The 22488-nt window shown below is 33.7% G+C and overlaps 1 protein-coding gene and 1 long non-coding RNA gene across 9 annotated transcripts; one reads left to right on the forward strand and one right to left on the reverse strand.

Annotated features, from left to right (window-relative positions):
* The first annotated feature begins 10491 nt into the window (after positions 1-10491).
* Positions 10492-12701, forward strand: LOC128284038 (uncharacterized). The gene is made up of 2 exons (XR_008274336.1): positions 10492-10638; positions 12461-12701. It is a non-coding gene; the product is annotated as an uncharacterized LOC128284038 (long non-coding RNA).
* Positions 12702-14498: 1797 nt separating this feature from the next.
* Positions 14499-19505, reverse strand: LOC108467343 (lactoylglutathione lyase-like). Of its 8 annotated transcripts, XR_008279027.1 has the most exons (11): positions 18498-18512; positions 18343-18381; positions 18073-18265; positions 17838-17921; positions 17293-17385; positions 17153-17212; positions 16664-16762; positions 16244-16287; positions 15329-15362; positions 14896-14966; positions 14581-14798 (listed from the first exon to the last, which is right to left on the reverse strand). XR_008279027.1 is itself a non-coding variant. In XM_017767980.2 (3 exons), exons 1-3 carry the CDS (start codon positions 15205-15207, stop codon positions 14575-14577), a joined length of 300 nt encoding a protein of 99 aa, XP_017623469.1. In that variant the 5' UTR covers positions 15208-15263; the 3' UTR covers positions 14499-14574. The 8 variants fall into 8 exon arrangements, 1 of the variants encoding a protein (XP_017623469.1); XR_008279030.1 differs by lacking the exons at positions 15329-15362; positions 18343-18381; positions 18498-18512 and adding exons at positions 15203-15263; positions 19240-19505; XR_008279029.1 differs by lacking the exons at positions 18343-18381; positions 18498-18512 and adding an exon at positions 19240-19505 and having other exon boundaries at positions 14896-14997.
* Positions 19506-22488: the final 2983 nt, after the last annotated feature.

Here is a 22488-nt window from a genome sequence, read left to right on the forward strand (position 1 = left end):
TCTCGGTGGGACATTCCTCAATTTTTCCTCGAGGCTTATGTTTTTCTTAAAATATAGTTTTTTCAAAGTGCTTTTATGGTCTCTCCATTTTTTACCCAATGCCTTCTTGATATAGTCATCGGGACCTCTAAAGCAAATCTCTCCTAAAAAAATACAAGTTTAGAATATAAATATAAATGAAAATTAAACCAAAATTATAAATTACATTCACGTTTTGTTACCTTAATATTATCGAGAGCTTGATTTTTGTTGCTATTAGGCATGTGATGCCATGATTCGTAGTTGATGGGCAACATATTGGCATTTCGTGATATAATGCCCAAATAGCCTGCTAAAAGTCGAGCTTTAGATCCAACAGGCTGACCATGATTGTTTCTACTTACTTTGACATGCTCGACAGGATTTAAGTCGTATAAATATTTAAGCAGCGTACGTCCTCGACCTCTGCGCGTCCCACCACTTCAGCTGAAAAGGTTTGCAAGTTGCCAAATAGCTTATGCTGATTTTGGTTCAAAATTGGTAATTAATTTTTTTTAAAGTTTACAGTAATAGTAAAATTAAAGTAAAATATCTAATTAGTAGAATCGAACTATTATGGAATAAGTATAATCAAATTATTACAACACAAACATATTAAAAATCGAAAAAATCTAGATTATATTAACTAATCGAACTAAAATCCACACATGGCATCAATACATGGTAAAACTTTGAATATCACTCAAGGGTTGGCTGTCTTGCTATGGAACCCATGGGTATTGACAAGTGTCGGAGTATGAACAAAATAGTCCCTTTTAGTTAAGGAATCCCTCAACTATAGGTAAAGTGAGCTTATTCCTAATTTCCTTTTATCAAAATAGTTGACTTGGACGTGATGATTTCTTATAATAAAAAACAAATGGGATATAAGAGAAGAGAATAAAAACAATGACTTGCTTAGGATTATGCTATGTCACATACGCTTCACTTTTCCAGATTAAATCTGGAATCAATAATGAAGGTTTTTAGAATTAGTTTGTGATTGAATTGGTGTTCATATTAGGCACAATTAATAATGGGTATAGTTCAATATGAATGGACTTGAAGTTGGATAACACTATAAATGCACTCAGTGTATAATAAACCCAACACCAACAGATTTTATTTAATTCATTTTGTTCATGAATAACATCATTTAATCATTTAATTTTTTTGATTATTATATACTAATAAAATTATTTTTCTTCGTATGCTTATTTTATTTAATTATTTTATATACATAAAATAAGATATATATTTATTGTTTGTTTGTTATTAATGAATTTTAATTTTATGTTCAAATCTGCTTCGCTTAACTTGAATGAACGAATATAAACACATATAATTTTAAATAGACAAAAAATAATGAGAGATTGTTATTATAATGCAATAATATCAGATATAGGAAATTGATGAAATCATTAGGTTTGTCCCCAATTGATGAAATGGTTATCTAATTAGCTTGCAAACTTAAATTTGGGTTTGCTTGATTATCATCATCAGTACATACCTTAATTTGATAATTTGATGCCAAACTGCTAGAAAAGAGGCACTCCAATGGGTTTTATATGCCTGCCCTTGAATCACCTACAACACCAAGGAAACAGGTGCGAAAGCCATTACTGATCCTATCTATAATTTAGTATAATTTATAATACTGAGCTTCATACTTTTGTCAGTTTTGGGAACAAAATTTTCATTTTCTTATTACTAATACTTAAAAATAATTCCTTAGGATGACACAAAATAAAATACAAGCCAACATGGAAACCATCACCATACCTATGACAACTACTAAAGCTCGAAGGAGAGCAGCTCTAAACCTGATTTAATCCAAAAGAGAAAGGACAAAGAAAATCCACAAAAATTGGTACGCTGAAACCCACAAGTGACAAAATTAAAATTATGTCATCTATTTTTAAAGAGATAAAAATATTAAAATACACATTCATAGACAATCCCTTCTTTAACTCAATTTAACTTTAATTAAATTATTTAAAAACTTAATTAAGTTGCAAGAGGAAATGAATCATCTCTGCTAATTTTGACTGTTTATCTTTTAAAAAATTTAACAAAGCAAAATGAGTTAGGGAAGAGATTATCCGTAAATGTATATATTTTCTTTCTTTAAAAATGAATGACATGGCTTCCATGTTTATCAACTAACCTGCATGCCCAAAACAAAGTGATGTCTAAAAAATGCAGTTTCTATTTACATATCAAATCTGCAGATCCAACACTTCCCAGCAAGTTAAGTAATACATACAACCCAGATTACATACAAGCCAATCGCATAAAGTCTCAAAACAAATACGTTTCTCTTAAAAAACAGTAGCAGGAACTCGGGTCATGGAACAATCTTCTCTATAACATACCCATATGAAACAACATACCCATATGAAATAACATGAAGACAAAAAAACAAACAAGACGCTAGATTTCAGTAAACATCAGGAAAATGAAAAAAAGTTTAGAAAAAAAGCAAAAAAAACCCAAATGATTTAACATGAAGTGGAAAACAAAGAACTCATCTGCCACCAATCAAATAAAAAAAGAAAAACCCAAATGAGATAACATGAAGATTAATTAATACATACCTTAAAGTACCATGTTTATGGTGATTAACATCAGCCATGAATTCTCAAAACAAGCAAATACACCAAACCAAACAACAATGTGATAGACAGAGGGCAAAGCAAACAAATGAAATTTGGAAGTGGTTTCTATAACATTAAAGCCCTGTTCTTTAGTAACATAAAAATAATAGAAATGAAATCGAAATGAAACAAGGAGCTTCGGGTTTGATTTGAAACCGAAACGAAATGAAACCTATGGAACGAAAACAGAAAGGGAGACAACAAGTGGGTTTGATTTGGGGGAAATTTAAGGTTTAAGGGCAATTTTGATTTAGGGGAGAAGGAAATTTTGATTTGGAGAAATTTAGGGGTTTCGGGTATGTATTGGGGATGAAAAGGATGAAACAAAAACGACGTCGTTTTGCTAAAGGTAATGACGTCACTAAATCGCACAAGAAACAATGTCGTTTCAATTAAACATTTAGTGGCGTTTTACAAAAGCATCGCTAAATCTCAATCTTTTGCGGTGTTTTTACAAAAGCGCCGCTAATTCTCTATCTTTAGCAGCGTTTTTAGAAAAACGCCGCTAATGCCTCTGGAGGCACATCATAAAACGACGACGTTTTGGCTGAATTAAAATTTTTTGCGGCGTTTTTGACAAAAACCCCACTAATGCATTTGATAGCAATGAATTTTAATAGTTTAATTATTTTTTAAATTCCTTTTAAACTAATTTTGTTTTCTTTCAAACAATATATCTAATTTGAAAAAAATTAATTATATTGAATAATTATTATTTAAATATTTAATATTTAAATTTCAGGTAAATCAATTTAAAATAATTTCTAATAATTATTTAAAACATGAAATGAATTGAAATAAAAAATATATATTCAAAACCATTTTTGATAAAAATGAACTTGACAACCTTGAGAAAAATGAAAATTTTAAAACATTGGGTTTTTATTAAAAATATTTTTAACTAGGTGTGACCAAAACTTATAAAATTACCTTTCATAAAATAAAATTTTAAAAAATTCTTTTAAGAGATCATTATTATCTGCATCTTAAAATTAAAGTAAGACGAGTTTAATTTCGATAGTCTATTACATGGAAAGAAAGTTATAGCATCTTGTAATACTCGGAAATTGATACCTTATTAAACACATTATTTTTTAGATTTTGAAATTATAAATTCAAATTTAATATTTAATCATGAGGCTATAAATTTTAAAGTGTGCACGAATTTTATAATTAGAATTTAATTTAAAAATAAAAATACTAATTTTATTTTATTTTATTTTTAAAATTGATTCAAGTTTAAGAATTTCATGTTAACATTTCGAATTCAATAATTTTATGAACGACCTCATCAAATTTTGTATAATACTAAATCTTGCATAATTATCTGGGAATATAAACATATATACATCATAAATATATGTATAAACATGAGATCAAGTATTTAATTAAACCACACTCCGAGCACTCCAAAACCTAGATTGATCCAGAACATCATTTAATCAATTAACCCTTAAACCCTAACACTAACCCTTAAAACCTTGAGCATTGAGACCCTAAACCCTAACTGTAATGCCCTAATTTTCGGGAATCCTGTGAATGTTGGCATAGGTTTAATTATGTTAGTGGGCCTCTAGAAAGCCCAAGCTTAAGATAGAACCCGGCAATTTTAGTTAATTTTTGTTCCATAAGAAAAATGGGGTGAAATTATGAAATAGGACCTATGTGAAAATGTTTGAAAATGCTATAGGCTAAATTGAAGTGGCCAAATAAATAGGAGTGCAAAATAGGAGGATTTGCATGACAAACCTCCCATTTTACATGAAGTGGCCAGCCATCATGTTGTTGTAGACAAAATGTACACTTGATATCCATAATTTATGGTACAAATTGATACAAATTGATAATAGGTTAGGTAAATGTTTCATGATAATAGGTTAGGTAAATGTTCCATGATAATGGGTTAGGTAAATGTTTCATGATAATGGGTTAGGTAAATGTTTCATGATAAGAATTTCATGTCTTTTGTATTAAAGAATTAAATGGATGAAATATGAAGTTTTATTAAAAGAAAAAGGGATGAAAAGAACAAAGTTTTGTCCATCTTTGTTCATCATAGCTGAAAGTTAGAGAAGAGAAAGGAGAGGAGAAAGCTCTTGAGTATTCGGTTATTAGGAGGAGGAAAATTGAAGGTAAGTTCTTAGTACCTTGCTTCTATTTTGAGGTTCATGAGTTCTTCTTGATTCTACTTTAACTCTTGAAGTATATTTTGATTTTTAGTTGTGTTGTGAGAATTTAGTCATGAATTAAAATGAAGGAAATGGTTGTTGTTTCATGTTCTTTTGATGAAAAATGGAAGATAGGTGAAGTTGAGCCAAACAAATGAGCATGCATGTGCCTTAGATGCTAAAGGGAAAAATCGGCTAACATGTTGTGCTTTAAAATGATGAAATGGAGATTATACTTAAGTAAAATCATAGATATGTGATGATTGATTGGTGATATACATGTTTAAATAACATGCATGCAAGGTATGTGTGAAAGAGTGATTTGGTAATAAATCTGCTTGGGACAGCAGCAGTAACGTGACTTTGGAAAATCACCATAAATTGTGGGAGAAGAATTAGAAGCTGAATAAATTATGTAATTAAAGCTTATTGAGTCTAGTTTCTAATGAAATAAAGAAGAACATATTTTGAATTCTGTACAATGAGAAATTTGATTCGTAATGAAGAGTGGTCAGATTAGTCAAACAGTGAAACATGGGAAACTTTGAGAAATATCTGGTATTGATTGGATAAACCAAAAATTTTGAAAATTTTATGGATAGAATATATATGAGTCTATTTTCAAGGAAAATTAACGGAACTTGATTTGGAGTTTCGTAGCTCCAGTTATAAATAATTTAGTGACTGTTTCTCAGGAAGACAGTTTGCAGTGAAATTATGATTATGTGGTAAACATTGACAAAAATTTGTTAATGAGTTGCTTATTATTTTCTTATAAGCTTACTATGATCTGTAGGTGTGGTTGGCCGAATATTGTAAGGGGTTAATACGTAGTTCGTATTTGAATAGTTAGATTAACGTGTTAGTAATCCAATTGTAGGCGTTCGTGTGGGATCTCAATCAAGATATCGTCGCAAACAGTGTGTAACTAACACCCTCTTTCTTAGTCTAGATCGGCAAAAGCCGAAATGCCGAAAACCGGTATTTTGTAGATTTACGAGTGCGCGAATGCTCGTGAGGTAAATCGATTAATGTTTTTGGTAAGCTGCAATGTTTGGATTGCAAAGTGCATGATTTCTGTGCCCTCGATATTTTTGGGTTAATGGGCCAAAATTGGAATGATGGGCCAAAGGGCCCAATTCGGTAAGAACCCTCGGTACGTGATTCTGTAGTACGTGAAAGGTAGGAATATACATGAAAAACCCTAAAATAGATAAATTACTGAAATACCTTTAAAAGTGGAAAATTTACAGTTTTACCCTAGGAAATAAATTACCAAATACCCTAGGTTAAATTGACCTAAATGCATGTTTGATTGTTGTTATTTACGCATGCCATGTTGTTATTATCGATGCATGGGATGGGATATTGACGAGGAAGTCTTGAAAGTGGCTTGTCCACGATCTTGGAGGCTTTGCCTCAATTTATTTGATAATCGAGCGAGCAAAGGCCGCAATTGTGGAGTGTTAAATGGGTGGGTTGAGCTATTCCTACATGGAGTGTATGGCTGGTACGGGTGGAGTGTAGTGGTTGGTGGGTTGAGTAGTCTCCCAAATGGGCTTGCATATGTTTACTGATGTTGCATGTATTTTGAAATGGGCATATGGGCCATCATTGTTATCTCAATAAGGGCTAAGGCCCAGTTTATTGTAATCTGAAAAGGGCTCGCCCAAGACCATCATATTACTGAATGGGCTTAGGCCCAATAGGCTTGAGTTGACTTGGGCTTTGAAAGGGTTTTCCTTACACTTTGAGTTTCCCCAAACTCACCCTTTTATTTTCATCCACGCAGAAATCCCCAACCATAGTGGGCTTGGGTCGTGAGGGAATTCGGAGTGGCCACCCATTCGAAAGTTTGATTTTCTTCGGTGAACTGGACATCCTTTTATTTACGTTTGAAGTTTTGGGTTTTTAAATGTAATAAGGCCGTTTAATTATTTTTGATGGTTTTAATATGTATTACTAAGATAGGTAATACTTATTTTAACTGTTGAAATTGGATAGCTTTAGGGCGCGTTTTCAAAAATAACAGTTGATTTCAAAATAACACGACGACAAGCAAAGCTTCCGCAATGAAAGTATTTTCCAAAATTAATCACTTTTCCTAAAAATGACTTAATCAAATCGGTTTCCTAGAAATATCCATGACGTTAAGGTGTGGCAATGGCGATATGCATGTCTAGGATTGGATCCGAAGGGAACTTGGTACTTAAGCAGTCCGATGGAATCACCACCTCTTTTCCAGTTTCCTACCTGGTGCACAGCTTCCATTCACTTTAACCCTTAATGAATTAATCTTTTGAACATCAAGTGTGATTTTCTGGACTTAGAATGGAAAATTTTTTTAACGTTTTTGATGTGGATCAATAACATAAAATGTTTTGAATGCTTCGATGTGGCATGTCAGATTCGGTCATAACTTCTGGGCCGGGTTTGGGGTGCTACATTTAGTGGTATCAGAGCCTAGATTGCAACAACTCGGCTGTGGAATGGGTTTACAAAAACAAAGATTTTTGAAAGCGAAAATTTTATAAAGAATGCGAAAAACTTGATTTTCAAAATTTAGATCTTTAGAAGGTGGCATTCAAATCTCCTACCAAGTCCGTAAGTATTCGAATTTTTCTGAATATTTTCCTGAATTATCTGTCTGTACTAAAATCCTGCTAGGATACTCTAGATAGGATGATACTGAAACCATAGGAAAATCTGATAAGAGACTGAAACTGTAGCTAGACTTCGATTCTGTGAAAACAAACTCTGAACTACTGTCTGATTCATAAAACATCTGTAATAAACACTAGAATATTAATTGATGCATAAAAATTCGCAATCAAGATAATACGATATGAGTACAAGAGCTACTCGTGGAAGAGGCCGTGGACGTAGCCGAGGAAGGGCTTGAGCGGTATCTTCGTCTTCGGGACATTTGCCGGCGGTAGATGCACCGGTACCACCGGCAATAGAGGTAGAGTCTCATGACCGCAGTGCCGAGGATGATGCCCTGTCACAGGCAATGCTTCGTGTTCGGAAAAGGTTGCGAGCAAGTTCGGCAACGAAATTGAGGATCTATTTCGAATGACTTGGGACTAACGAACAGAGATCTTTAAGGCGTGTCTCGTATAGCCCGAATGTGGCGGAATATTGGTTGGAGGCCACAGAACGGATTATGGACGACTTGGACTGCTCCGAGGAGATTGTGAGTGGGGTATCTGTACTAAGTCCTTGGGTCACTTTCGGTTAGGGTAGACAAACGTATAGGGATGTACCCTTAGAAACTCAAGGTAGGATTTTCCCTAGAGATCTGATAGAGTTACCGTTCAGAGAGTTTGATCTCATTTTAGGAATGGACTGGCTTGTTAAACATAAAGCGACTCTGGATTGTGCTGCTAAATGAATGGTGTTAAGGACCACAAAGGATGAGGAGGTTATGGTGATAGGTGAGCGAAGGGATTATTTGTCCAATGTGGTGTCGGCATTAAGAGCCGAAAAGTGGATTCGGAAAGGTTGGGAGGTCTATTTGGCATTTGTAAGTCAGTCGGAAGAGGAGGGACTGACAATGGATAAGGTTAGGACCGTAAAGGAATTCTAAGATGTTTTTTCGGAAGAACTTCCAGGATTGCCTCCGAACCGAGAAGTGGAGTTTGGAATCGACTTATTGCCTAGAACGGCACCAGTGTCTATCGTACCGTATAGGATGGCACCGAAGGAGTTAGTGGAGTTAAAGGCTCAAATTCAAGAGTTGTTGGATAGGGACTTTATTAGGCCAAGCATGTCTCCATGGGGAGCACCAGTGCTATTCGTGAAAAAGAAGGATGGTACGATGCGGATGAGCATTGATTATCGCCAGTTGAACAAACTGACGATTAAGAATAAGTATCCACTACCAAGGATTGACGATCTATTCGACCAACTTAAAGGAGCTTCTGTATTTTCCAAGATCGACCTTCGATCCGGATATCATCGATTAAGGGTCAAGGAGGCGATATCCAAAAGACGACATTCGTGACTCGGTATGGTCATTACGAAGTTTCGGTTATGCCATTTGGACTAACGAACGCTCTGCGGTGTTTATGGATCGATGAATCGTGTGTTCCAACCATTTTTGGATCAGTTCGTAGTCGTCTTTATTGACGATATCTGGTATATTCTAAAACTGAAGCGAAACATGATGAGCATCTCCGTATAGTCTTTGTAAGTATTAAGGAGAAGGAACTCTTTGCGAAATTCAGCAAGTGTGAATTTTGGTTGAGGAGGTAACCTTCTTAGGACATGTGGTCTCTGCTAAGGGGATTAAGGTGGACCCTCGGAAAATTGAAGCGATTTTGGAATGGAAGCCACCTAGGTCAGTGTCGAAAATACGGAGTTTCCTAGGACTGGCAGGATACTACAGAAGGTTTGTAGAAGGTTTTTCTGTGATGGCAGCACCTTTAACAAAACTCATAAGGAAAGGAGTACCATTTGTATGAACTAAGAAATAGTAAGAAGCTTTTGAGAAGTTGAAGAAAGTTCTAACTGAAGCACCTGTGTTAATTCAACCGGAGTCTGGGAAGGATTTTACTGTGTACAGTGAAGCATCACACGTGGGTTTAGGCTGCGTGTTAATGCAAGAGGGTAAGGTGGTTGCATATGCATCACGATAGCTTAAGCCTCATGAGGGAAACTATTTGACTCATGATTTAGAGTTGGCAGCAGTGATATTTGCACTTAAGATTTGGAGACATTACTTGTACGGAGAAAGGTGTATTATGTACACTGACCATAAGAGTCTTAAGTATTTGATTACTCAGAAGGAGCTGAACCTTAGGCAAAGGAGATGGATTGAGTTGCTTAAGGATTATGACTGTTCGATCGAGTATCACCCAAGCAAGGCTAATGTGGTAGCCGATGCTCTAAGTCGTAGAGTCAGATTCGATCCGAGAGCAATGTTTGCTCGTCTGAGTCTGTATGATGATGGAAGCCTGTTGGCTGAGTTGCAAGTGAGGCCAACCTAGTTGGATCAGATTAAGGAAAAACAGTTGAAAGATGAGTCTTTGGGTCGCTCGTTTTCAACAAGTTAAGGAAGGGGAAACTTCTGAGTTTGGGAGCCAGAAGAGACGATGCAACAGCAATACCCTCATCTGTTTGGATTAGGTGAATTTCGAGGACGAAATTTCTTTAAGGAGGGTAGAGTTGTAATGCCCCAATTTTCGGGAATCCTGTGAATGTTGGCATAGGTTTAATTATGTTAGTAGGCCTCTAGAAAGCCCAAGCTTAAGATAGAACCCGGCAATTTTAGTTAATTTTTGTTCCATAAGCAAAATGGGGTGAAATTATGAAATAGGACCTATGTGAAAATGTTTGAAAATGCTATAGGCTAAATTGAAGTGGCCAAATAAATAGGAGTGCAAAATAGGAGGATTTGCATGACAAACCTCCCATTTTACATGAAGTGGCCAGCCATCATGTTGTTGTAGACAAAATGTACACTTGATATCCATAATTTATGGTACAAATTTGATACAAATTGATAATAGGTTAGGTAAATGTTTCATGATAATAGGTTAGGTAAATGTTCCATGATAATGGGTTAGGTAAATGTTTCATGATAATGGGTTAGGTAAATGTTTCATGATAAGAATTTCATGTCTTTTGTATTAAAGAATTAAATGGATGAAATATGAAGTTTTACTAAAAGAAAAAGGGATGAAAAGAACAAAGTTTTGTCCATCTTTGTTCATCATAGCTGAAAGTTAGAGAAGAGAAAGGAGAGGAGAAAGCTCTTGAGTATTCGGTCATTAGGAGGAGGAAAATTGAAGGTAAGTTCTTGGTACCTTGCTTCTATTTTGAGGTTCATGAGTTCTTCTTGATTCTACCTTAACTCTTGAAGTATATTTTGATTTTTAGTTGTGTTGTGAGAATTTAGTCATGAATTAAAATGAAGGAAATGGTTGTTGTTTCATGTTCTTTTGATGAAAAATGGAAGATAGGTGAAGTTGAGCCAAACAAATGAGCATGCATGTGCCTTAGATGCTAAAGGAAAAATCGGCTAACATGTTGTGCTTTAAAATGATGAAATGGAGATTATACTTAAGTAAAATCATAGATATGTGATGATTGATTGGTGATATACATGTTTAAATAACATGCATGCAAGGTATGTGTGAAAGAGTGATTTGGTAATAAATCTGCTTGGGACAGCAGCAGTAACGTGACTTTGGAAAATCACCATAAATTGTGGGAGAAGAATTAGAAGCTGAATAAATTATGTAATTAAAGCTTATTGAGTCTAGTTTCTAATGAAATAAAGAAGAACATATTTTGAATTCTGTACAATGAGAAATTTGATTCGTAATGAAGAGTGGTCAGATTAGTCAAACAGTGAAACATGGGAAACTTTGAGAAATATCTGGTATTGATTGGATAAACCAAAAATTTTGAAAATTTTATGGATAGAATATATATGAGTCTATTTTCAAGGAAAATTAACGGAACTTGATTTGGAGTTTCGTAGCTCCAGTTATAAATAATTTAGTGACTGTTTCTCAGGAAGACAGTTTGCAGTGAAATTATGATTATGTGGTAAACATTGACAAAATTTGTTAATGAGTTGCTTATTATTTTCTTATAAGCTTACTATGATCTGTAGGTGTGGTTGGCAATATTGTAAGGGGTTAATACGTAGTTCGTATTTGAATAGTTAGATTAACGTGTTAGTAATCCAATTGTAGGCGTTCGTGTGTGGATCTCGTCAAGATATCGTCGCAAATGCAGTGTGTAACTAACACCCTCTTTCTTAGTCTAGATCGGCAAAAGCGAAATGCCAAAACCGGTATTTTGTAGATTTACGTCTGTGAATGCTCGTGAGGTAAATCGATTAATGTTTTTGGTAAGCTGCAATGTTTGGATTGCAAAGTGCATGATTTCGTGCCTCGATATTTTTGGGTTAATGGGCCAAAATTGGAATGATGGGCCAAAGGGCCCAATTCGGTAAGAACCCTCGATGACGTGATTCGTAGTACGTGAAAGGTAGGAATATACATGAAAAACCCTAAAATAGATAAATTACTGAAATACCTTTAAAAGTGGAAAATTTACGCTTTTACCCCTAGGAAATAAATTACCAAATACCCCTAGGTTAAATTGACCTAAATGCATGTTTGATTTTGTTATTTATCGCATGCCATGTTGTTATTATCGATGCATGGGACTGGGATATTGACGGAGGAAGCACCGAAAGTGGCTTGTCCACGCATCTTGGAGGCTTTGCCTCAATTTATCGATAATCGAGCAGACAAGGCCGCAATTGTGGAGTGTTGGGTTGGGTGGGTTGAGCTATTCCTACATGGAGTGTATGGCTGGTACGGTGGAGTGTAGTGGTTGGTGGGTTGAGTAGTCTCCCAAATGGGCTTGCATATGTTTACTTGATGTTGCATGTATTTTGAAATGGGCATATGGGCCATACTTGTTATCTGAATAAGGGCTAAGGCCCGTTTATTGTAATCTGAAAAGGGCTCGCCCAAGACCATCATTACTGAATGGGCTTAGGCCCAATAGGCTTGAGTTGACTTGGGCTTTGAAAGGGTTTTCCTTACACACTGAGTTTCCCCAAACTCACCCCTTTTATTTTCATCCACGCAGGAAATCCCCAACCATAGTGGGCTTGGAGCTGTGAGGGAATTCGGAGTGGCCACCCATTCTGAAAGTTTGATTTTCTTCTGGTGAACTGGACATCCTTTTATTTACGTTTAAAGTTTTGGGTTTTTAAATGTAATAAGGCCGTTTAATTATTTTTGATGGTTTTAATATGTATTACTAAGATAGGTAATACTTATTTTAACTGTTGAAATTGGATAGCTTTAGGGCGCGTTTTCAAAAACAACAGTTGATTTCAAAATAACACGACAACAAGCAAAGCTTCCGCAATGAAAGTATTTTCCAAAATTAATCACTTTTCCTAAAAATGACTTAATCAAATCGGTTTCCTAGAAATATCCATGACGTTAAGGTGTGGCAATGGCGATATGCATGTCTAGGATTGGATCCGAAGGGAGCTTGGTACTTAAGCAGTCCGATGGACTTACCACCTCTTTTCCGGTTTCCTACCTGGTGCACAGCTTCCATTCACTTTAACCCTTAATGAATTAATCTTTTGAACATCAAGTGTGATTTTCTGGACTTAGAATGGAAAATTTTTTTAATGTTTTTGATGTGGATCAACAATATAAAATGTTTTGAATGCTTCGATGTGGCATGTCGGATTCGGTCATAACTTCTGGGCCGGGTTTGGGGTGCTACACTAACACTTTAAAACAGTAGCAAACCCCAAACAACAAACTAATTTAAAATACCACACCCCAAACCCAAGATAACAAACCCAGCCCATACCATAAACTTAACATACTATACCATTGAACCCTAAACCACAAACTTAAAATATATTCTACCATTGAACCCTAAACCATAGGCCTTAAACCTTAAATATTAAACCCTAAACCCAAAAATAAATTTAATCAATATTAAGTACTGCTTCCACAATTTATTCACTACACCAAAACAGGTTTTTAGCGGCGTTTGAATGAAAAACGCTGTTAAAGAATGAACATTAGCTGCGCTTTACAAAAAACGCCACAAAAAATTTAACACAACCGTTGAGCCTTTAGTGGCTTTAGCGATGCTTTTTAAAAACGCCGCTAAAGATCGAGTACTAGCGGCATTTTTTTTAAAAACAATGCTATATGTACACATTTAGCGGCGCTTTTTAGAAAACGCCGCTAATGCTTGATATTTAGCAGCATTTTTTGAAAAAAGCCGCAAAAGAATTTTGCAAAATGCCATCGTCAGCTTTTAGTGGCTTTAGCGGTGCTTTTTAAAAATGCCGCTAAAGATCGAGTATTAGCGACGGTTTTTTATGAAACGCCGCTATAGGTACACCTTTAGCGGCGCTTTTTAGAAAACGTCGCTAATGCTCGATCTTTAGTGGCATTTTTTGAAAAAATGCCGCAAAAGGATTTTGCAAAACGCTATCGTTTTGTATTGAGCTTTTAGTGGCTTTAGCGGTGCTTTTTAAAAAACGCCACAAAAAATGAAAAAATTATAATACTGTTATTTAAAATAATTTTAAAGATTTTTAGTATATGACTAATTGTTTTTAAATTTATATGTTAAATATTTTTATATAATTGTAAAGAGATAATATTAATTTTAAAATATTGAATTAATTATCATTATAGTTTAGGGTTTACGGTATATGGTTAAGGGTTTAATGTTTATGAGTTATTATTTTAAGGTTTATGGGTTTAGGGATTATGGTTCACTGCAGCAAAATTAATTTTTAGCGGCGTTTTTTAAGGTCTTTAGCGGCGCTTAAAAGCGCCGCCAAAACTATTTACGGCGCTTAAAAGCGCCGCTAAAACTATTTGCGGCGTTTTTACATGCGCCGCAAAAAACGCCGCTATAGACGGTGCCACTAAAGTTTGTGGCGTTTATTTAAAAAAATGCCGCTAAAGATCATGACCTTTAGCGGCGCTTTTCCCACAAATGCCGCTAAAGGTAATGAAATTTTAAAAAAAATTCAAATATTATAAAAATCATGAAAGATATAAAAATTTAAAATTCATTATCAAAATATTGAGAAGAATAATATCCATGATATAAATATAAAAATTTTCTATTAAAATTTATTATCAAATTAAATTTTCTATTAAAATTTTAACTAAAAATATTGAAATAAAAATAAAAATTTAGAATCAAAACTAAAATTCTTCCGAAAACATTAGGATCCTTGATGAATGCATACCGTACAAATGAGATTGATAAACTAGGCATGAACAAAAGCACTTTAAGAAAATATTTGCATACTCTAGTCTTAAATAATCTCCATGTGATATACATAATTGTTTTTTGCTGAACTCTACTCCAAGGCGTTGGAATCTTTCACATGCCTTGATTGTATCATCCAGGGTGATGCCAATATGTCCTGAAAAAAGCAAAAGGGCATTTTTAGTACCTAAGAAATCCCAAAAACTCCTTCAATACACAATCCACATATTACAAGAGGCAAGGACTATTCATACCAGAGCCTAAAGGTTCTGAATTCCCGGTTTGGTATCCTTCGAACTCCTGGTCACTTTCAGTATCCCAATTACTGTATAGGAAACATTCAAGTGTTAAACACACTGCAAGGCAGAGGAATAATGATTAACTGTTCTATCAATTGGATCACTTGAATCTAATGAAACATCCTACATCCAAGGAAAACATGCATTTTGAACCAAACATCATTGTTATTACCAAAATGGCGACACTTAAAACCAACAACTGAAAGATGCAACTAGCTAGCATAATGAGCCACTAAGAAATGAGACTAATCAAGGATTTGACCTCATAGCTCATAAAATACAAGGTGAACTTCAATTCAGGAACATCTACTCTCTTAAGCAACCTGAAAACGAGCTTTCATAGAATCCATTAACTATCAAATAAAAAAAGGTTGAAAGTAGTACTTACATTTGTATAAACACTTCAGATATTTAGACACAACCTATAAACAGCCAACAAAGAAGTCAAATTAGATAAAAACGAGCTGACTACCACTAGAATTTGCTAAATTAGTAAATGTTGCTTTGATAGATGAACTGGTAAAAGAAGTGTTGTATCTCATACAAAGAGCACTGGTCCAAGCTGGATAAGAAATAAAGAGCACTCGCCGCAATTACTAAATCAATCTTACAAGCTAAAACAGTAATTTCTCAAGAATTTAACACAAACAAAGTTCATAAATTCAAGTACCAAACTATCCCCCAAAAAGATTCCCAATTTATTGATCTGTTTGTTTACCTGTGGTCTCCCAAGTAGTCCAGCAGAATTCAAATTAAACCCTGGAATCTCCTCATCTCCCACTCCCTCTGAATGACTCTCATTACCCACAAACCCAAAATCCTTTGAATCCGAAAATCCTACCGAACCCTCCATATCATTAACACCCACCTCAGCCTTCTGCCCTTTCACACTCATATCACCTCTAACCGACACAACTGCACTCTCCTCAGCTCGAAACGGGATCGGTAACAATAATTCTATTTAGTTTTGCTAGATGTTCGGTGTGGAATGATTTTAGTTTTTGTATGAAATAAAACTAATAATTCTATAATCAAGAGATAGAAGTTATCAATAATCCACTTGATGATGTAAATTAATTAATTATTATGAATCTTCTTTTTAAGTATATAACCATTGAACTGTAGTGCTAACATGCTGACAACATTTATTTATTTATTCCAAACACTTCTTTGTTTCTTCCAAACACAATGAAATGCATAGAAAGTGAAATCATGAGCATGGTTTTAAAATAGATAAGACTATTTTTAGAGAACACTCCATGGAGAAAAAAAAAAAAAGAGTGCATAGCAATGAAATACTTACACCTTATCAAAGAGATAAGCCTTTCCATGCCCGCAGTGGAAAGACTGAAACACAGGTTAAGGATGGGGTTAGTATGACTCTATGATGCTGAACAACACAAGATGTAATTCAGATAACAATGAGAAGCATGGCCATGATGAGCTATGAAGATAATGACAACAGGGGAAGCAAGCATGCGTAAACCACATAATATATTAGCACAACAACTGAGCAAGAGAAAAAGAAAATTAAAGAATATAAATGGCAACATACAGTCTCAAATTTTGCGAGGTACTTTTAACTGTATATTCATAAATAAATTAAAAAAATAAATAAAAACAGCCAACATAAGTAATTTTCAAAGAATAAATTCATGAAGAAACAGGAACTTTTGGCCCACTGTAAAACTGGTATTGTACTTCCAAAAGATATCATATAAACCTGAAGTGGGGCCAATCTTAACCCGGCAGCAACAGCATTGTGGAACTCAGGCCATGACTTGAGTTCTTGAATGTTCCTTATGCTTGGATCAAGATTAACCTATCAGCACAACAATTGTACAAAATAAATACAAAAAGGAAAAAAAAAACTGAAATGATGCAAAGGAGATAAATGGGAGAATGTTTAAAAGAAAGAACAGTAAGGAGAAGAACAGAATTACAAATGGTTTTTGTGGCTAAACACAGAATTCTTAACCCAAGCTTCCTACAGTTTAAAAAAATAGGCAATAAATCTTGAAAACATAGAGCAAGGATTATACGCCATATATAATAATATTTTGCTGAAAGCTTTCTAGTTCAAATTTTCCATAAATGATAATACAGTTGCTCATTCACGGGGAAACTTGACAGTATATATGATATCACCCAAAGAACAAATGCATGTTAAAAAGAAAAAAAGAAATAGCAAAAGAATTATTGCTGGACCTACAGTTGCATTTTGTTAGGCTGGCAACCGCCCTGCTAAAACAAGCTTTGGTACAGTAAAGGCCTGCATAAAGTGGCAAGAGAATCTCATAAGAAAACAATCAATTGATGAAAATAAATATAAAACTCCAAAAGAGTGAGTACCTCTGTTAATAGAGTATATATGGTTGCTAAAGTAAATGCCCCACGGCCAAGAGGAAGAGCAGTAGTCCTTTGTGCAAGCTGCCACAGTTGAGCCTGAACAAACAAAACAACATTAATGTATGCAATCTGCGTTGAGTTATGTGCAGAGCAAACTATAATCATCATGTTATTACTCTTCTAAAATGACAGCTAACATGTCAGATAGAAGAGACTACCAAACTAAATGAATCTCATCATGTAAGTTGTTTGCATATCTTGTCAGATATTCATGTTAAAATCTCAAGGGTATTTTGCAAGCCCTCAAACATTATCACTATCTCCTTATAAAGAAACTATCGAGGGCATTATCAAAGGAAGGAGGAAATTGTAGGCTAATGCATCCAGTGTGTTTTAAGAATATTGATCTAAGCATATATAGATATACATGTGGTACCATATATTGTTAGACCAATTTATTAGAAAATGATTACAACTTAAGCTACAATGTGCTAGAGGGAAAAGAGGTGACTATACAGCATTCAAATCAAGCAACAAAAGAAGCATACCTGTTGAAGATCCTGATCAGAGGCACTTGGATTGGCTGATGTTTGGATAGCCACAGGTCTTGCAGAGCATAGAAGGCGCCTAACCTTGTACCAGTGACAATAGCAAGTAGGAAAAGACAAGGAATTTCAACAACCATATTCCATTTTCCGAAATAATTAAAAATATACATAAACATGCAACAAAAATTATAAACAACAGAAGGAACACTATAAATTCTTGAAGTCATTTCCATACTGAATCAATATAAATTCTCAAGCTATGAACAAGTACTTAGAGCTTGCTCAGTATCCGCTGGATTGATGCCGATACAACTCAATTTGAAAATCCAAATTTTATTTTGCAGGAAACGAACCCAGCACTTCAAATCTAATCTTCACTTGAAATCCATGAAAAAGCCGACTGAGAATTAGAAGCCGCCACCAAAATCCTGCAAACCAATTGAAACCAGAAATATTAATCGCGATAAGCAACAGAAAAAGACAAATCCGATGCTCGATATCTAACCAAAATATAATATCTTGGAACTGAGAGGATCTCCAAAGGCTGAAAAGAAATTAAAAATCTCAGATTAAGTGGCACAACTTCAAAGTTTAAACCCCGCACTAAGGAAGCTAAAAAAATAGACCAGAAGTTAAGTCTTGGAGACATCATCTATATACCAAAAATGATCAGTAAAAGTGAAACCCAGCAACCGAATGAAGAACAGAGCAGCACCAGGGATAGATCACATACATAGTTAAGCAAAAAAAAAAAAAAAAGAGAATGATTAAAAGGACATCCAATTATTACTCTTTTTCTTCCTGAACATTCATAACTACAGAAAGAAGACTCCCAATGGTGGGGTCAACCCGAATTTCGACCACAGGATCATCTATCACCAAGAACAAATAGAAGCCGAAGTAAAAAAATATTTAACAGACATACCCTTTTGAGCAGAACTGAGTCTAAGATAATCAATTCAAAAACCCAAAGTTGGTTTTGCCTTGAACAACTCTAACTTCAAACACAGATACAAGAGATTCTGTTTTGTTTTTGCAGGTTGTCAGTATACTAAATCTCACCTATAAGCAAATCTACAACTAAATCTCAGAAAAGATAAGTTGGGAATCTTACAGTCATAATATGCAATCAACAAAACAACATTGTACGTAATGTTTATATGTACTTCACGAAAAGGGAAAAGAAAAAGAAGAAAAAAAATATAAGAAGAGAATCGTTCAGATCTACTAGAAACCGTTCATAACCAGAAGAAAATACATTAAGTCAAACAAAACAACATCAAATGTAATAGATCAGACAGATTTAAAAACCTTAATTTTAAAGATATGAAATGTTTGAAAAGAAAACAAAGCAAAAAATAAAAAAAAGAAAAGAAAAGGGGGGGAAGGAGAGAGAACGTACAGATTCAGAGAAGAAGGCCATCAAGCGTCGGAAAAAAAGAAGAAGCAAAAGCCATTACAACGAACTCAAGATCCGACGGCAGAGATTGCTGCCTCTCGTCGTCCTCAGACATTTGATGTTGTTGGAAATGGGAAATTTGGGGGCAAATTTTCAGAGTAAAAGGAAAAAGAATTAAGTACAAACTTTTACTTGGAGGATTTAGGGCAGGCGACAGAGATGAGAAGAAGAGGGAATAATAGGCGGGTAATAAAAAATTATTGGTCTTTTGCGGCGTTTTCATAAAAACCGCCACTATAGCTTAATTTTAATTTTTTTATTTTTAACTTTTTTTATTTTTAACATTTATTTATTTATTTTAAATATTAAATATTAAATTTTTAACTGAAATATGAATTAAAATATTAAATATTAAATTTTTAAGTTTTTATTTTAAATTTTAAATTTTAAATTTTTATTTTTTATTTTTAAATTTTAAATTTTTTGAATATTTTATAATTTTAAATTAACATATAAAACACAAAAGGAAACTTTAATAGAAATAAAATGGAATCGATGAATTAAAAAATACAAAATGACAAAGCAATACAAGTGTTATTCTTTTAAGTATAAATACATCAATATATTTTTATATTGAATAAATATAAATATTTATATATGCAATATAATTGTGTTAATAATTTACAAGAACTGGATCAAATTAAAGTTCATGCATGTATACAATTGCACACTAAACCATTGTTCACGTATGCTTTTGGGATTTAACCCATTTTTATATATATTTTTAAAAATAATAATTTATATTTATCTTATTTAGATTTATATTATAAAAAAATCCAGTATACACAAGTTAAGTAGTTCACCATATTTACCCCTAAACACTAAAAATTAAACCCCAAATCTTAAACCATAAACCCTAAATCCTAGACCATGAACATATATATACTTAATATCCATAACATTGATTAGTGTTTATAGTTTTAGGGATTTATGATTAGAGATTTAAGGTTTGGGGGTTAAAGGATTATTGATTTAAGGGGTTAGGGTTTAAAGAAAGCCATAACATTGTTTTTAACATCTTCGTAACTTAATTAAATGGAAACTTCTAATTAAATAGTTTAGTTATCAAAGTGTAACTTTTCATGATTAAGTAACTAAAATGAAATTAACTTTCCCATAGCTAAGTGAATGGTCTAGTTAATTTATATTGTTTATAAAGTCGGTTTTAGATATGATCAAAATAAAATCAAATTCAAAATAAAAATAAGACCTTATTTAATCTGTTACTTTACCATAAATTTGTTAGGGATTTAGGATGTCGAATTTGGGAATGGGTGATAATACTTTAGGGATTTAGGATGAGGAAGAAGGGGGAAATAGAACTGGGGAAAAACGGGAAAAATGTTAAGTGTATCATGTGTGGGTAAAAAATAAGACAGCTAAACAACGAAGTTTTGAACAAAATAATTTAACATTAGCAGCGTTTATAACCTAGCGCCACTAAAAATGCACCTATTGCGGCGTTTAGGGTTTTAGGGGTTATAGTTTAGTGTTTAGGGCTTGTTAGGGTTTAGGGGTTTACTATTTTAAGGGTTATAGATTAGTGTTTTATGTTTTTTTTGGGGTTTAAGATTTTAGGAGTTACACGACTTTTAGCGGCGTTTTACCAAAAGCGCCGCTAATGCTCTGGTCTTTAGCGGCGTTTCACCAAAAGCGCCGCTAATGCTCTCATCTTTAGCGGCGTTTCACCAAAAGCGCCGCTAATGCTCTGTTTTTGGCGGTGTTTTAACAAAAAATGCCGTTATTGCTCAGTTTTTAGCGGCGTTACAAAAACGCCGCTATTGCTCTGTGTTTTATAATTTTTGCGGCGTTTTTTGATAAAACGCCACTAAAAATGCCGTTAAAGCCCTATTTTCCTGTAGTGGTTTAAGGGTGGTTTAAGGGTTGTGGTTTAAGGTTTAAGTGTTAGAGGTTTAGGGTTAGGGGTTAGAGGTTCAGGTTTTATGTTTTAGGATTTATTATTTAGGGTTTAGATTAAATATTAGTGTTTTTTAATTTATATGATAAATATTTTCTTATATAATTGTAAAAGAGATAGTATTAATTTTAAAATATTAAATTAATTATCATTATAGTTTAGGGTTTAAAGTGTATGAGTTACTATTTTAAGGTTTATGAATTATGAGTTTAGGGATTATGATTTATGGTTTAAGGGTTGGGGTTTAAGGCTTAGGGGTTAGGGGTTAAGTGTTAGGTTTACTTAAGGATTAGGCTTGATATATATTAAATGGTTTAGGATTTAAGGTTTACTTAAGATTTGTTAAATGATGAAATTTATACAATCAATTAATACTTTTATATTTAAAAATATTTAATCTAAACCATTTGATATATTTAAATATTAGAATTAAAAAATTGATAAAAAAGTAATGATTGATATGGATAGGACCAAATTATAACAAATAAAAATAAAATACAAAAACTAAAATCATTCCACATCGAACATCTAGCAAAATAGTTATATTTTAGTTAGGAAGAAATATCTCTAATAAAATGGAGATTAGATCGGAAAGAATAATATAAAATCATGATTAACATCTCAATCTTTAATAGAAATTTGATATGTGAGAGATTGATTGCTTACATTGGATAATTCTAATTTAATAATTAATTATAGCCATTTAATTATTTGTTTTCTTATTAAAATATAAGATATTTATTTTCGAGTACTTGCTTTTTTATTTATAAAACCAATTTATAAAAAATAATAATAATAAATATTTTATAAAATCACTTAACTAATAATTTTAACAAATAAAATAAAAAAATTTAGCATAGCAAAACGGTGTCGTTTTATTTAAAATGAAAAACGCCACAAAAGGTTAACAATAGCGATGTTTTTTTATAAAAACGCCACAAAAAAATCATTTCACTTAAAAAAAGGCGCGGTTTTATCCCAAATTTTAGCCCTCTGAAACCCCTAATTTTTCCCCCTAAAATGGGTATCCTCAAAACACCCCTAATCTCACCCCTCCGTTGCTCTTTTCAAAACACCCCCAATCTCATCCCTCCATTGCTCTTTTCAATCAAGAAACTCTCCAGCAGCGTTTCCAAGCTCTTATCGAAGGAACTCTAGCTGTCTCAAGTCCTTACTAACAGTTTGCTACTTCGTTCCCATTCGCATTCCCACTTCCACACACTCATTTCGATGAAAGATTGACAAACCCACCTGCAAATTTTCGATTGTCGAAG

The sequence above is a fragment of the Gossypium arboreum genome, chromosome 2, assembly GCF_025698485.1.
Source record: "Gossypium arboreum isolate Shixiya-1 chromosome 2, ASM2569848v2, whole genome shotgun sequence".
NCBI classification, from domain to species: Eukaryota; Viridiplantae; Streptophyta; class Magnoliopsida; order Malvales; family Malvaceae; genus Gossypium; species Gossypium arboreum.